Genomic DNA, 16,234 nt, shown 5'->3' with positions numbered 1-16,234 from the left:
CTCTGCATCTTCTACCGCATTTATCACGGAGAGTGTTCAGAGGAGCTGTTTGGGTTGGTTCCAGCGGCGATATTCCACCACCGGACATTACGTGCAAAGTACCATCCGCATCACGTAGACGTCTGGCATTCCACAACCGCGCGTTTTGTTCGAAATTTCTTACCTCGCACAGCCACTTTGTGGAATCAACTACCGGCAGCGGTCTTCCCGAACAGATACGACTTGGGGACCTTCAAGAAAAAAGCATACCTTAAAGGCCGGCAACGCATTTCTTGACACACCTGTTGTTGTGGACACCTATTATTATATAATATATTAATAAGTATTGTAACTAATTTTAGAAAATCAAAAGTAAATTAAAAAAATATGTAAGAAATAAATAACAAATATAATTGAATTATTTATCCAAATGAAATAGTCTTTAATGAATTAATGCTGTATTCACCTCGCTTTTCTACAGAGCTGCGACTGGGAGCCGTGTCTTCTTAGAAACTCCCCGGGATCAAAGGCTCCGAAGCCGGTGGGTTCAGCAGAGACGAATATAGCCGAGTTCACCCGAGGACGACTGCAACGTGAAAGGAGCCGCTCCTCACATTCAAGGCTCTGTGTGTGTGTATGGGACCAACGCAGATGCTGTCAACAAATATATATTGTTATATTTATATTATATAAAAATTACATTACAATATCTCTTCGGCCAACGTAGATTTGCACTTTTTAAAGGAATAAAACGCGTGCAACTAAATTTTATTAAAAATTTCAATTTCACGCAGGGGAGAATGGGGTCTCGGCATCAAATATTTGTTTGTATATGTGAGATTCTGATTTAGTTAAGTAAATTAAAGATTGAATTGTTAATATTTAAGTAAATAAAGACTTAATTATTCGTCTTAGTTAAAAATAATTGCGCACTGCAATCAGTGTTTGACGCAAATAAATAATTATGAACTATTAATTTATTATACATAAAAAATATTTGGAAAATCAGATATTAGATTAGGGGTGAGGGAGGGGTTTGGGCAAAATCTCATGACATTTTAAATAGAAGAGGTAGGGTTGAAGAATACAGTTAAAATTTTAAAACAAAATTTTATGAACGATGCGGGACTCGAACCCACGACCACTCGCATTCAGTGCGAGCCCTCCCAACTAACCGTTCGAGTGACGTATCGTCTTAAAAAAATGCTTTGTTCAACTCTCAGGTTGTGGCTTAATCTACAGGATCTACTTTATAGTTGATAACCTGTTCAACCCCAAAATTTGCATATTAGGAAATTTACTTGAGACATCTTTCCGTTCCGTCCCGTATCGTTCATTAAATTTTGTTTTCAAATTTTATTTTTGTATTACTACCAGAACTGAGGTTTATCACTTTAAAAACATAAGAGATTGTTGTTACCTACTTTTGTTAACATAATAGCTAATAAGAAAAAAAAGTCCTATTCTTAATTATGTAGATATTCTTTTGTATATAAATATATTTTGCGTCCTCAGAGTGCTCAGCCAAAAAGCTAAAGAAAAATCAATTTTGTACTTCGCAATACTTTCAAAATTTCAAGGAAAATATTTAGGTATACAGTGATTTGGTAAAGTTGGAAGAATTGTAATCCATATATATATATATATATATACTGAAAATGGTCTTTGTTTGACACTCAATCACGCCTAAACCACTGATCGTATCAACATGAAACTACCACCATTCGTTGCGAAATTTATCCTAGAATCCTAGCTACGAATTCCAACTTTCCTTCCTTTAAAAATTCGCCGGAACGGTTAGTGGTTAGATAAATATGAATATATTACGACTCAAGTTACTAGTATGTTATTAGGGTCGTAGAAGAACAGCTTCCTATTTATAAAAAAAATATTTTCTCTTTTTTTATGGAACAGGACAACAAACGAGCGTACGGGTCACTTGGTGCAAAGTGATCACCGCCGCCCACGTTCTCCTACAACACCAGAGGAATCACAGGAGTATTGGGGTCATTTAAGGTGCACGCGCCTTTTTTTAAGGTACCCATGTCGTATTGTCCCGGAAACACCGCACAATGAAGCTCATTACACAGCTTTGTAGTACGTGGAAGAAACTTCCTTGAAAACCGCACTGTTGAGAAACGCCACACATCCAGGTGGTGGGGATGATATTCTTATTTGTGGCGTATCGTGAAGATGAAATTCAGCGGCAGGAATAAGATGGCACAGCTCTTCGGAACACTCCCCGTGATAAATGCGATGGAAGACACGGAGTGAAGCGACGTCTCTACGCAACGCTACAGCACGAGTACAAAGTATTTTGTACTCTACGCAATATTTGTGATACATATTTTTCTAAGGTAGTAATTTGTAACAGACACTTAAGTTGTAGGCCTATATAATCATACGAGTGCCAATGAATAATTAAATAAGGTGGAAGGCAATTGTCACAAAATTTACCTTCCATCGCCGTCTGGAAGTAATATCAAGTTCAAATTCGTTGTCTTGTTTCCTTTGTCAAGGTTATCGTGAAGTTTGAGAAATTCTGTTTTAAATTGTCTTCATATGATATTAAAATCTTGGTATACTAACTAATAATTTATCCAATTATTTCGTTTATGTAGTGTTATATTTCTCATTATTGCATAATATTTTACAATATTACAATAATAAGATATTGAATCAAGCATATCCTCTTTTTTTTATGAAAATAAAGGACAAGACGAGCAGGACGTTCAGCGATGGTAATTGATACGCCCTACTCGTTGCATTTGCGATCGTCACCTTGAGACATAAGATGTTAAGTCTCATTTGCCCAGTAATTTTACTAGCTACGGCGCCTTTCAGACCGAAACACATTGCTTCATGGCAGAAATAGGCGTCGTTGTGGTACCAATAATTTAGCTGGCTTCCTGTGCAAAGGAGCCTCCCACTGGCCAAATTGTCCTCACTATAGAGATTGTTCGTGAAGTTAGAGAAATTCTGTTTTAAACTATATTCATATAATATTAAATTTCATGATAAGTAGCGTAATATTTCTTATTTTTGCATAATATTTCACAATAATAATAATATCACATAAAGTATTTCATTTACTTGCCTTCATTAGATACTTTGTTCGGAATAAATTAATATTCTCATTAGGGCATTATTGTCACTTGTCACGGGAAATTATTTAGGTTTAACAGTGATTTGGTAAAGTTTGAAGAATTGTAATGGTTAAATAAATATGAATATAATACGAGCCAAGTTTCTAGAATGTTATCAGGGTTGTAGAAGAATAGTTCTCAATTTAATAAAAACACATTTATTCTTTTGGATGGATATTTTGTGAGATCTACGAGTATTCTGAACGACTCCCTTTTTCATTGAAGAAAGTATTATTAAGTATTTTATTGTGAGATTATATTTTTTTTAAATCTTCCATATTACTTAGTTGCATAGTAATTATTTTAATTGTCATAATTTATTGCGGCTGTTTATCTCTGATTTTCTCTTGAGTAGACTCTTTCTAAATATTCTTATTCAAGTATTATGAATTCTAAAACAATAATATATTAAATTTTATTGAAAACAGATTAAATTTAATTCACCTAATTCCATAAGCACAGTCAAGCTTTTTCCCATTGCTGCACGCAATCAAAATACCCCTGAAATAATTTGGAGCAAAATACGCCAACAATGTTTATGTTCAATAAATAAAGTAAGAAAATTCAGTGCATGAAAATTCATTGTGCGCCAAAAATCTCACAAACGCCTACACGAAACATAGCTCCGATTTGAGTGCGTGACGATGAACACGCGATATCGTGTCGTCAGGATCTCGTGATAAAACCCGTGCAAAAGTACTAGCGTGCGAGGTGGTGGTTGCATGATCGACACATTAGTAAGCTGTGCTGTGCTTACTTGGTCGTTGTAACCGGCGCACCGGCATTTGCAATGGGGACATGCCCGCGGTGTTCCACGGGCAGTACTGCGCTAGCTGCCCTGGGTATTTTCATCAGTAGCAGCGTGCAGCAGTGCGAACTGACAGCCGCAGTCACGGGCGCTCCGACGAGGATATTGGAAGCAACGGTCCAGAATACAGCAAACATCCTGCGCACCATATTACTTGAGCAACAGTTCAATCATTTTAATTAAATTTCACTCGAAATGCGCGCAAAACAGCTTACTTATTAAGAACCTATTTGTATGCATAGCCCATAGAAAATAAGATGGGAAATAAAGTCAAATATTACGAAAAGGCGTTATGATAGCCGAATATGTTTCTCGCTTATCATTTCCACTTATCACAATTTGCGGTATACAATACTGTTCCAGAATATTACTGTATACGATTGGATTATAAATATTTCTTAATATTACATAGAGGAAGCAATTTTTGTGGCAGTACTTTTTTGGTAGCTCGCCTTTTGATGCCACATTGCAGAACAGCACTTCATCAAAATAACGCAAATGTAATGTGTAATAAATAGGTCCATCTTCCAAAAAATATTAGAGAGTTGCCTCTTACTATAATGCATACAAATTAAAATAATGATTAGTAGATAAATTCTTTTATAATTCAAAATAATACTATAGGCATTTACCAGTGGGAGACTCCATTGCACAGGAAGCCGGCTAGATTATGGGTACCACAATGGTGCCTACACCTGCCGTGAAGCAGTAATGTGTAAGCATTACTGTGTATCGGTCTGAAAGGCTCCGTAGCTCTAATTGTTGGGCAAATGAGACCTAACATCTTATCTCTCAAAGTGACGAGCGCAATTGTAGTGCCGGTCAGAATTATGAGTTTTCAAGAATCTTGAGCGGCCCTGCATTGTAATGCGTAAGGTGTATCAATTACCATCAACTGAACGTCCTGCTCGTCTCGTCCCTTATTTTGATAAAAAAAGAGCGAAAATGCTAATATTTTAAAGTATTTTTTTAAGGGATAGGAATTTAATTTTTAAAGAAGATAGATAGATATATGATGTGTGTTAATGACGTTAAAAATATATTACATTTATTACATAATAGATATTATGACGATTAATGGGCGAATTGTGCTGTACAACTACTAAGAACTATGTTACCACGATTCATACCAAGAAATAAAGAACAAGAAATACATACATTGTATAGAATGTGATCGTTATTTATGCAGTTCAAAATAATATATGAAGGTTAATCTTTCAAAGGGATAATTTTGATTTTATTTTGTGCTTTTCGTTTTAACTTATATTTATATAGCTTCATAGATATAGAGTTTTCTTTTTTTTTTTTGGTGGCTTAGTTAAATAGCATAATAAATTATTTTCGCCTATAATAGAAACATCAGTTACCGTTATTATGAACATTATAACAGATGTATCATACTATGTTAATATGTAATAATGGTTATAGTTTTTTCTTATGGAAAAGGAGGACAAACGAGCGTACGAGTCACCTGGTGTTAAGTTATTGCCGCCGCCCATGTGGTCTCTTGCAACACCAGAAGAATCACAGGAGCTGTGCGGCCTTTAAGGAAGGTGTGCGCAGTTTTTTTGAAGGTACCCATGTCGTATAGTCTCGGAAACACCTGCCAAAGAAGCTCATTCCACAGCTTTGCAGTACCTGGAAGAAAGCTCCTTGAAAACCGCACTGTGGAGGACCGCCAATTATCTAAATGGTGGGGATGATATCCTCGTTTATGGCGTGTCGTGCGAAGATGGAATTTGGCGGCAGGAATTAGGTGAAATAGCTCTGCGGAACACTCCTCGTGATAAATGCGGTAGAAGACGCACAATGAACGCCTCTACGCAACGCCAAGCTATCAAGTAGTCCACAGAGCACTGGGTCCCCGACAATTCAAGCTGCTCTGCGTTGCACGCGGTCAAATGGATCGAGATGATACTGGGGTGCACCAGACCAGAGATAGGAGCAATACTCCATATGTGGTCGGACCTGCGCTTTGTAGAGCGCTAGAATGTGGGAGGGTTTAAAGTATTGCCGTGTTCTATTTATGAAGCCCAGTTTCATCGAAGCCAATTTGGCTTTGCCCTCCAGATGACCGCTAATGTCTGTTAGTATTAGTAATTAGTTTAACTCTCTATTCCATTCGTTGATTATAAAACCGAAACATAGGATGGATATGTTCTGATCGCATGTCATTTATCATGCCCAATCAATCAGCTTGTATCTCCTAGAAAACAATAGATTTTAATTACTATAAAAGCTTATTGATTTTACAGTGCTACTATTAAATTCATTACACAATCAATAAGTGTACGGAATTTCAGTAGGTAGGTACTTTTAAAAAGTTTCTTAAGACCTGAGGGTTTAATACTCACTAATTGCCTTGAAAAGTTCTCGAATATTCTCCGACAAATTGGACTGCTTATAAATTATGAAACACGTTGTACAGACGAAGTTTAATTTACTTGAATTTATCGTGTTGCTTCTTTCTCGTTTATTTATAACCGTGTTAAAAGAGTTGAAAGAGAATTGATCGTTTCATGTCAACGTCAGATTTGAGATTATTTAAAGTTTGAGATTGTTGTCGTCATAAATAATTTAACAAGAACTCTCTATTTTTATTTAAATTTCGTTCTATGTCCATATCTCTGGACAGGTGAAATTATGACAGATAGCACACACCAATATGTCGTTATAACAATAACAAAAAACATGATGGTGAAATACAAAAAAAAGACTTTAACAAAAAAACAACCGACTTCAAAAACACTATTCAAAACAATAGATATAATGTGCACTAAAAAGTATAAAAATAATTGCGTATCTTATACAATCTAATTAATTAATCTAATTCTAGTTACGATTATTGTTATTTTTGCAGTCGATGTCCTTCCGCTGCAACCCATTTCCTCATGACTCAAGCACATCTCGACTATAACTATGTATGTAAGTAACAAACCTATCTTGGATGACACCGACTCCAAAAATTAAAAATCCACATCAGTGAATATATTTTATGAGTTGTGATGCATGACAAAATATGACCTTATACGTGACGTATTTTTTATGATAATAAAGGACGAGACGATCAGGACGTTCAGCTGATGGTAAATAATACGCCCTGTTCATTACAATGCAGTGCCGCTGATTTTTTGAAAAACCCAAAAATTCTGAGCGGCACAACAGTTCCGCTCGTCACCTTGAAACGTAAGATGTTAAGTCTAATTTGCCGAACCGAAATAATGTTTACACATTATTGCTTTCAGACAGAAATAGGCGCCGTTGTATCTAGCCTGCATCCTGTGCAAAGGAGCTTCCCACTGGTAAGCGGTACGACTTTGGCTGTTATTCCAGGAGGAGTATCAATACTTAGGCCGCGATCAAAATTGGTCACTGATTTCATTATTATTCATAAGAGACAAAAAGCGCTTGATATTAATCGGTAGAATCGTTGACTCAATACGGAGCCCCCGGCTAGATCATTGCCCGCCACATACCCATATGTTTTCGATTTTTGTATTCAATAATGATTTTGCGACGTTTAAAAGGTTGGCTACACTTTTTACGGAAGAGGAGGACGAAGAGCGTAAGGGTCATCTGATGTTAAGTTATCACACCACACCAGCTTTGCGGCCTTTAAGAAAAGTGGACGCACTTTATGAAGGTATACATGACGTAAAGGCCTGGAAACACAGAGAAGCTTGGTTGTACGTGGAAAAAAGATCCTTAAGACCCGCAATGTAGATGAACGCCAGACATCCAAGATGGTAGGGAACAATGCTCTTTGAAAACCGCACTGTGGAGGACCGCTACACATCCAGATGGTGGGGATGATGTCCTAACTTGTGGCGTGTCGTGCGAAGGTAGAATTTGGCGGCAGGAATCAGGTCTAAAATCTCCCCGTGATAAATGCGTTAGAACACACACAATGAAGCGACGTCATCTACACAACGCCAAGTGATCTAGCCGTTTACAGAGTATTGCATCCCCGACAAATCCAGCAGATATGCGTAGCACGCGGTCAAATGGTTCTCGTGGTGGTCAAAATACTCTTTTGATTCCTCTGGTGTTACAAGAGTTTGTATTTAATTACGATTTTGCGCCATCTTTTAGCTTGGCAACGCTTTTTTAATTACATGACGGTATTTACTATATTATTATTATATACCAAGATACCATCAAGTGATCCGTGTATACGTACATGTATTTGATCTTCTTCTATCAAGAAAAGCCTGAGACACAGTCATTATAAGCACCATGATCATGGAGTACGCTTTGCGATACCTTATTAGATCAACCCAGCAACCGACTAATATAAACGATTGAAGTGAAAACTTTTTTTAATTTGTGGATATTAAATTTGACTGATCTATCATGCTGTAAAGGTCTTGTAATGTTAGCTGAGTTAGTTGAGTAAACTAGCAGAAATAAAGTTATTTATACACAATCATAATTTCATGTTAGGTATATTGTAAATGTTATAACTATGTGTAGAAAGAACAAATAAACTATTTTTCTATTTAGTAAAATGTTTTTGACCCTTGACGAGGTTTTCACCTGTATAGTATTACTATTTTGACTGCAGATATATATTTTAGAGGTCCATTAATCTCCATCGATGTTTGAGTAATGCTCTCAATAGTGTTTTACCATTGGGAGGCTCCTTTGCACCGGATTCCGGCTAGATTATGGGTACCACAACGGCGCCTATTTCTGCCGTGAAGCAGTAATGTATAATCATCAGCTGTCTGTCTGTCAAAAACAGCCAATGAGGAAGAAAAAAAAAATAACAGTTTTTTTATTTCTCTATTGATTTAGGGACTTTTATACGTATGTACATGTCAGCCCCATTATAATCTAAGTACATTAAAAAAATAAAACAAAATTCTTAACTTAACAAACTAAAAAAATAAAATAAAAGGCAGAGCAAGTTATACCTACAGTGTTCAACAAATAAGACTTATGGATTCAAACAGACTTATGGCATCCTTAGATGCAGGACGGGCAAGTATATTTACAAACATGCCCGTATCAAATCTGTTCAAACACATAAGTCCTACAATTTTGTGAAAATAATAGTTGAGATGAATAGCGACGCATAGAATCTGTAGCGTTATTTAAAACAAAAGTTTGACCTTAATAGTTATTTTTATTAATACTTATTTTAAACTAAATTACACATACAATCCTTATATTTAATTATCATAATTATTGTGTACATTCGGTAAGTCTATTAAGTTAAAAAACATTGAAAAAGATATGAATTGTCATAACATCAATATCTCATTTACAATCGCAATTACGTCGTCGAACTTCGAAAAGGCCGTGATTAAATTATGTATAGTAAATACGAATGTTATTTAATGATAGATCGTGATGATAATGAAAGTATGGCGTGTGATGTTTTCATAAACATTTATTTTGCTTTATTGATTTTACTATTTCAAGTAGTTGAAAGGTTATCAAATGTCATATATGGATGAAGTAGCGTACGAAGTGTAACTCCTATCTGAAGTGTAAGTTTGGGGCAGTTGAAACAAATGTAAAATTGCTGTTTTGTACTGAATAAATCTTAATTTTTTTAATACGTAAATTGTGTTTTTTTGTAATCAAAAGTGGAAGAGACTTCCAGAGAAAAATGCCTCAGTAAAAAGACAAAAAGGAAACTGACAATTGTTACTTATGCAACTGTTACTTAAGCTGTGTAATGAGGGTATCAAAACACGAATGTGGGTTTATCACATGAGTTTTAATACCTAATCATCAACAGTTGCATACAATACTATCTACACCCATAATATGACTCATCTATAAAAGATTCTGATACAGTGAGCTTACTGCTAACATTAAAAAAGCCAGTCCTAGTAACCATAATATTATCCAAAGGAGTGTTATTATGAAAATGGGTGATATAATGTTGTACTGAATTTCAATACAACACTCGTTTGATGATGTAATAGTTATTAGGAAATTGGGTGTTTTAATGTTGGCAATAAGCTAACTGTTTTAGAATCTTTAATAGAGGATTTAAAGCATGGGTGTAGATAAAAGTAATTAACATATGCATCACATTTCGATTGGTGTCGACATTTCGAATGAAATGCACATTATTGGTTTCTAAAATACAAAATACTTAGATTATGGCAACTGCACGTGTACTAATATTTTCTATTATTTGTGTGACTAATATAATCGTGTAGTAAAATACTTAATTATTGAAACGTAACATTGATAAGAGTTAGAAAACATTGAAAGATTAATTATTCGTATTCCTTCATCAATTTCTTTTCCAATCTCGTCTTCTCATTAATCCTCTGAATGATTGTCTGTAGTCTTAAAGAAACGATAAATCGTGAATTCAGAAGAAAGTGTATTAGTTTACTATCATAAGATCTGTGTATATAGATTTTGTTATTTAACAATAATATTTCATCCATACTATATTATCTTAATTGAATGACATGCGAATAGTGAAAATAACGTAATATGGAGGAATTGCAATCAATTGAAAAATCGATGCTAGTATTAAACGTTTGTTTTAGATATAAAACAAGTGCATGGTTAAAGATAAATATTTAGTTCAGGTATATATAACGTTTCGGACCGATGACCCATGGTCCACATGTTAAAACTAAAAATGGACGAGATGTTAATACTTCAATATATAATTTCAATTTATATACAAGTTTTAAAATATCAAAAATTATTAATCACCAATTAACCAAATTTTGCGGTATAATAATTTTTTCCATGGTTGTATTTAAGAACTTCTTTAATACAATATTGTTTTTTCTACAAACATAAAATAGCACGAGTAATATTTTTTAAAGGATTTTTGTTAAAAGTAAAATAACTTCTTGCATTGGTACATAATATCTATCTATTCTAAGTACAATCACGCTTTTTTGAGACTCAGGAGCATATTATTTTCTGGTATTAATTGAGCATTTACTCAAACTGGAAGTGAGTATGGTGGCAGACATGAACGCTGTACTTAATATAATTATTAGTTCTATTACTACCGAACTTGAATTCTACATTAAACTGCACGGAGACTGTGAACAACTGTTAAGTACTCTAAGTCTGATGAAAGGCAATTAGAACAAAGTTGAAAAGAGCAGTTGTCATTTTGCTATCTCTGAGTACTACTATATTCGAAATGATGCTGATATCTTTGCATATGCAAATTTTATGTTTGTTTTACTATCATGCTATTCCAGGTAGATTCTAGAATGTATAATGTTAATATTGTTATAATTTTACTATTTTCCATCTTATGTAAATCGGTTCAGTTTCAAAATGTATTACGGAAGAATCGTTAAAGATCGCTACAGTCAGCCATATGAAAACGATATTATTGTGATCGTACTAAAAAAAATTGCACCTCATCCTAATGAGGTGTCAAGGGATTGCAGGGTGATAAGGGACATCAAAACAGATTTAATGCAAACCTCGCGTAATTATTACTTTTATATGGGGACTATAAACGGCAATACTTTATTGTTTCGGAAAGTGAAAAGCAAGCTGCCCATGAAAATCTGCAATACGAGCCGATACGAGAGGTCGGTGACCTGTGGTTGGTAACCTGAGATAGAGGTAAAGTGTTCTTCTTTTATGACAATAAATGAGGATACAAGCAGGACGTTCAGTTGATGGTGATTGATAATAATGCAGTGCCGCTCAGGATATATGAAAACCCCCAAAAATTCTGAGCGGTACTACATTTGCGTTCGTCACCTTCAGACATAAGATGTTAAGTCTCATTTGCCCAGTAATTTCACTTGCTACCGACTTCAGACCGAAACACAATAATGCTTACACATTACTGCTTCATAACAGAAAAAGGCACCCTTGTGGTACCCATAATCTAGCCGACATCCTGTGCAAAGGAGCCTCCTAAATGCCCTTAGTCACCTCAAATGACACCCTTGGGCTCGGGATTTTCCTATTGTTTTTATGCCCCGGGGAAGCCCAGGGCAAACAAACAGAGCTCTAATCCCTGTAGGTGCAAATGTTTGCACCTACAAAATAGAAACCGCAACGTTACTATGTAGTTAACTATGTAGTTATATGATGAATGTGAATGTTTTTTATCGAGTCATGGATGTTTATATGTATAAGTAAGTATAATATTAAATATATCGTTGTCTTGCACCCTAATAATAGAGGACGTTTTTCCTAGTTTGGGGCAAGGTAATTTGTGTAAAAGTGGATAGGAAAAAAAATGTGCAGGATCATGTAATATGCTTTTTAAAAACAAAACTTTGGTTTATACTTGTTCTAACTCGAATGTCTATACTTACAGCTAGGTATATGTTTTAATAAGCAAATAACATCGTGTGTTATAGTAGAACTATTTTAGCTATGTAATTAGACTGCGTCACAGAGCGTTGCGGTTTCTATTTTGAGCGCTATTATTAGATCTGTGTGGAAGCTAACGTTTCAGATATAATCAGGTTCAATCTAAGCTAAACTGTGTCCGTAATGACATTACTGACATAATTATGCATATTTTTGTATATTTTATACAAAGTATTCATAAAATAGATATATCTAATTATTATGGGTACCACAACGGCGCCTATTTCTGCCGTGAAGCAGTAATATGTAAACATTACTGTGTTTCGGTGTGAAGGGCGCCGTAGCTAGTGAAATTACTGGGCAAATTAGACTTAACATCTTATGTCTCAAGGTGACGAGCGCAACTGTAGTGCCGTTCAGAATTAATGGGTGTTTCAAAAATCCTGAGTGGCACTGCATTGTAATGGGTATGGCATATCAGTTACCACCATCTGAACGACCTGCTCGACTCGTCCCTTATTTTCATAAAAAAATCTAACGGAATATTTAATCGCAACTTTGAATCACTTAAAGACATTTGATAAACTCGATAATTTACACCTAAATCATGGACCGACGAAAACACAATATTATCATTAAATTGGCCTTGCATACAAACCATGACCACCAAGATAAAATTATGATAAAATTATCTACCGGGTCACTTACCCGTTTGCCCCCTTTTAAGAGGGGGCAAACGGGTAAGTGACCCGGTAGATTAGCGACCATGCACATTTGGAACACCAGGGGTCAAGAGATGCGTTACCTGCTTTTAAATTAAAAATGCTGATGCTTGATGGTCCCTAAGTCGTATCGGTTCCGGAAAAATGCAGCCTGTAATTGATTCTCCACAATGTGGCTGTGCGAGACGAGAAATTTCTTGCAAAACGCGCGTTTGTAGAATGACGGAGGTAATGATACTTCAAGACGTAATATTTAGTTTTGACGTAATATTTATACTGCTTCTTAAGATTCATAGCCTCTATTAATGTACCAATAATAGCAGTGGCTTGTGCATGCCACAATATCATGAAACAATTCATGTTTACTTACAATTTCAGCATAAGAGGTTATTTTAGCTAGACATTTACATAATCAAAGAACATTTATATTTATACACTAACTTTATTATCATTTAGGTTTATCTAAGACGTAAAATACAGAACAAATCATTTTTTTGCACCGCTGCAATATTCTTGTCCAGGAACTACCTAGTTACCTACTAGTTGTAAAATTACAATATAAATGTAATATTTTTTTTAATTATCTTTGCAATAAGTTGTTTAGTGACTATCTGTACTTTAAAGAAACGATAAATGTTGTATTTGAGTACGCCGAGGAATTCAATAGGTATATAATATCTCCCGATTCATTGAGATTTTTAAAATGTATTGGTCGTTCTACTTGCGTTGATTGCAGGAGAATTGTTAGCTCTTTAATGAGTCCGTTATTTTACGATTGTTGAAATGTTTTTTTTTTTTCAAATAGATTTTTATCAGTTACATGAGTGAGGCTCTAGCACAATAGCACAAGATGTCATGTAGATAGTACAACACCGACTTTTTACGATTTTCATCTTTCAAGAAGCGTACGACTATACGAGTATGTTTCGTTTTAACGGTGCCTCTGAAATTTAACATGTAGTCTAAGAGTGACGACAACAATTTCTGAGCTTCTAAGAATTTCGGTCTTACAAGAAATTTGTCTGGCACTGTTGTGGCCAGAACATTCCTCTTACCATCAGGTAGTTAATCTGGATAATTTTACTATAAAAATTAAAAGCACATGTACGAAATATTAGTTATATAAAATATTAATATTTTTATTCAAACAAAACAACGCTTATTTACAATACTATGATTACTGGCAGCTAATAATAGTAATCCCACAGAGTGGGAATGGCATCTTACGTATTGTAATACTGTTAATATTAATATTGTATTATATTATCTCACTTCTGTATATTAAACAACAGTTGTAGAATAAACCATAGCAGAATATCTGAGGATTGCCATAATCTTGATAGACAAAGCTTTCGTAAGGGATTAGAACAATGGTCTGACATCAACAGAGAAACCACAAGCCTATCACTTTGTTGCGAGATAAAATAATGGAACTGTGCATTAGTTTTGCATAAACAATTGAATAGAAATAGTTTTATATAACATCTGAAGTCCAGAGGATAAAATATTTTTAGTATTGAAGATTGGCTTTTATGGCTACTAAAGGCTTTAAACTTCAACATTAATTATTATCTAAGGTCGAATTTGTTGCATTGAATTAAAATTTAAAACTTATAAGAACATCGTCGTATTCACTATTTTTTTGGAAATATAATCAGCATAGTATATGCTAATTCTATTAGCCCAACTCACCCGATTATCAATATGTGGTATGACGCTCAATTATTTGATTGCCGGTGTTCAATGTTGCCATTTAAACTGTAATCAATATCATTATTTCTTACTTTTCTAATAAAGGTAATATTGATTTAACTTTTAATTATTTTCATTGTACCATATTGAAAGTCTACCTAAATCTTGTTGCATCTTAAGGTCATCTGCATAAATATGGAATTGACAATACTTAAAACATTTCACTATATCATTAATGAAATTACCGAACAAAGTTGGGCCAAGGTTGGATCCCCTCAAGTTTTGCCAACAAAATACGCTGATTGACTGGTCATTAATATATTTATGTTAAGGCCAATAATTTGGTAAACCACTACTTGGTACTTTATTTTTTTTATGACAGTTCGGGACGAGACGAGCAGGACGTTGAACTGATACTAATTAGTACGCCCTGCCCATTACAATGCAGAGCCACACAGAATTCTTGAGAAACCCAAAAATTCTGAGTGGCACTACAATTGGGCTCGTCACCTTGAGACATCCGATGTTAGGTCTCATTTGCCCAGTCATTTCATTAGGTACAGCGCCCTTCAGACCGAAAGAAATGCTTACACATTACTACTTTACGGCAGAAATAGGCGCCGTTGTGGTTGGTACCCATAATTAAGCAGGCATCTTGTACAAAGGAGCTTCTCACTGATAACATCATAGTCATACGTTCAGCACTTCAGTGGAATTGAAAAGGACTAAAAAATGGCTACCGGAAATGTTTAATGATAAATATGTTACGGGAGGTGATAGATAATATGGTGGCGTATATGAAAGTGAAGTTCATATAAACAGCCAAATTTAAACGGTTCTCATGAAAAATGTTCCAATCAAATTGATATATTCAAGATCACCTAAAAAAAACATAAATGTTCTATGCAAACTTTTGAAGTTAATCTGTATGCCAGGGGCCAATGTTTGATGCATCTACAGTATGTAAGTATGTACTCAATAGCTTTTTTTTCTTTTGAAAATAAGGGACGAGATGAGCAGGACATTAACGTAATCGTAATTCATACGCCCAACCCATTAAAATGCAGTGCCGCTCAGGATTCTTGAAAAACCCAAAAATTCTGAGCGGCACTACAATTGCGCTCGCTGTAAAAGCGTTTAGGGCTATCAGCACAGAAGAGGTTTTTAGTCGGTAGGGGGTGTTTACACCCGAGACCGACTTTCTTCAATACTTAAATGTATTTTCCTCGTCTCCAAAAAAAAAATAGAATTGCGCTCGGCACCTTGAGACATACGATGTTAAGTCTCATTTGCCCAGTAATTTTACTAGCTACGACACCCTTCAGACCGATACACAGTAATGTTTACAAATTAGTGTTTCACGGCAGAAATAGGCGCCGTTGTTGGTACCCATAATTTAGCCGGCATCCTGTGCCAAGGAGCTTCCCACTTGTAGCTTTTGTATTTTATTTATTAATTTAGTTTTTTAGACTAACTCGTGTTTGAGTATTTGGCATTTCAGTATTTTTGTTGCAATACTTTACATATTATATTGCAAGGAAAATAAGGAGTAGCCAAGTTAGTTTAAAACCAATGAGTTTCTTTCCACTTCTTCTCATTAAATCTCA

The 16,234-nt window shown here is 35.0% G+C and overlaps 1 protein-coding gene across 2 annotated transcripts in view; it reads right to left on the bottom strand.

The window, feature by feature from the left end:
* The window catches only part of LOC126966457 (uncharacterized), a 206,104-nt gene that overhangs the window by 13,304 nt on the left and 176,566 nt on the right, over positions 1-16,234 (bottom strand). For both annotated transcript variants that reach the window (XM_050810499.1, XM_050810501.1), the window contains exon 8: positions 446-633. In XM_050810499.1, the coding sequence (XP_050666456.1) occupies positions 446-633 (188 nt within the window). The remainder of the gene's footprint in view (positions 1-445; positions 634-16,234) is intronic.

This window comes from Leptidea sinapis, chromosome 10 (assembly GCF_905404315.1).
Source record: "Leptidea sinapis chromosome 10, ilLepSina1.1, whole genome shotgun sequence".
Classification (NCBI taxonomy): domain Eukaryota; kingdom Metazoa; phylum Arthropoda; class Insecta; order Lepidoptera; family Pieridae; genus Leptidea; species Leptidea sinapis.
The sequence above is the reverse complement of the archived record's forward strand: the minus strand, read 5'-3'. Positions and strand labels throughout refer to the sequence as shown.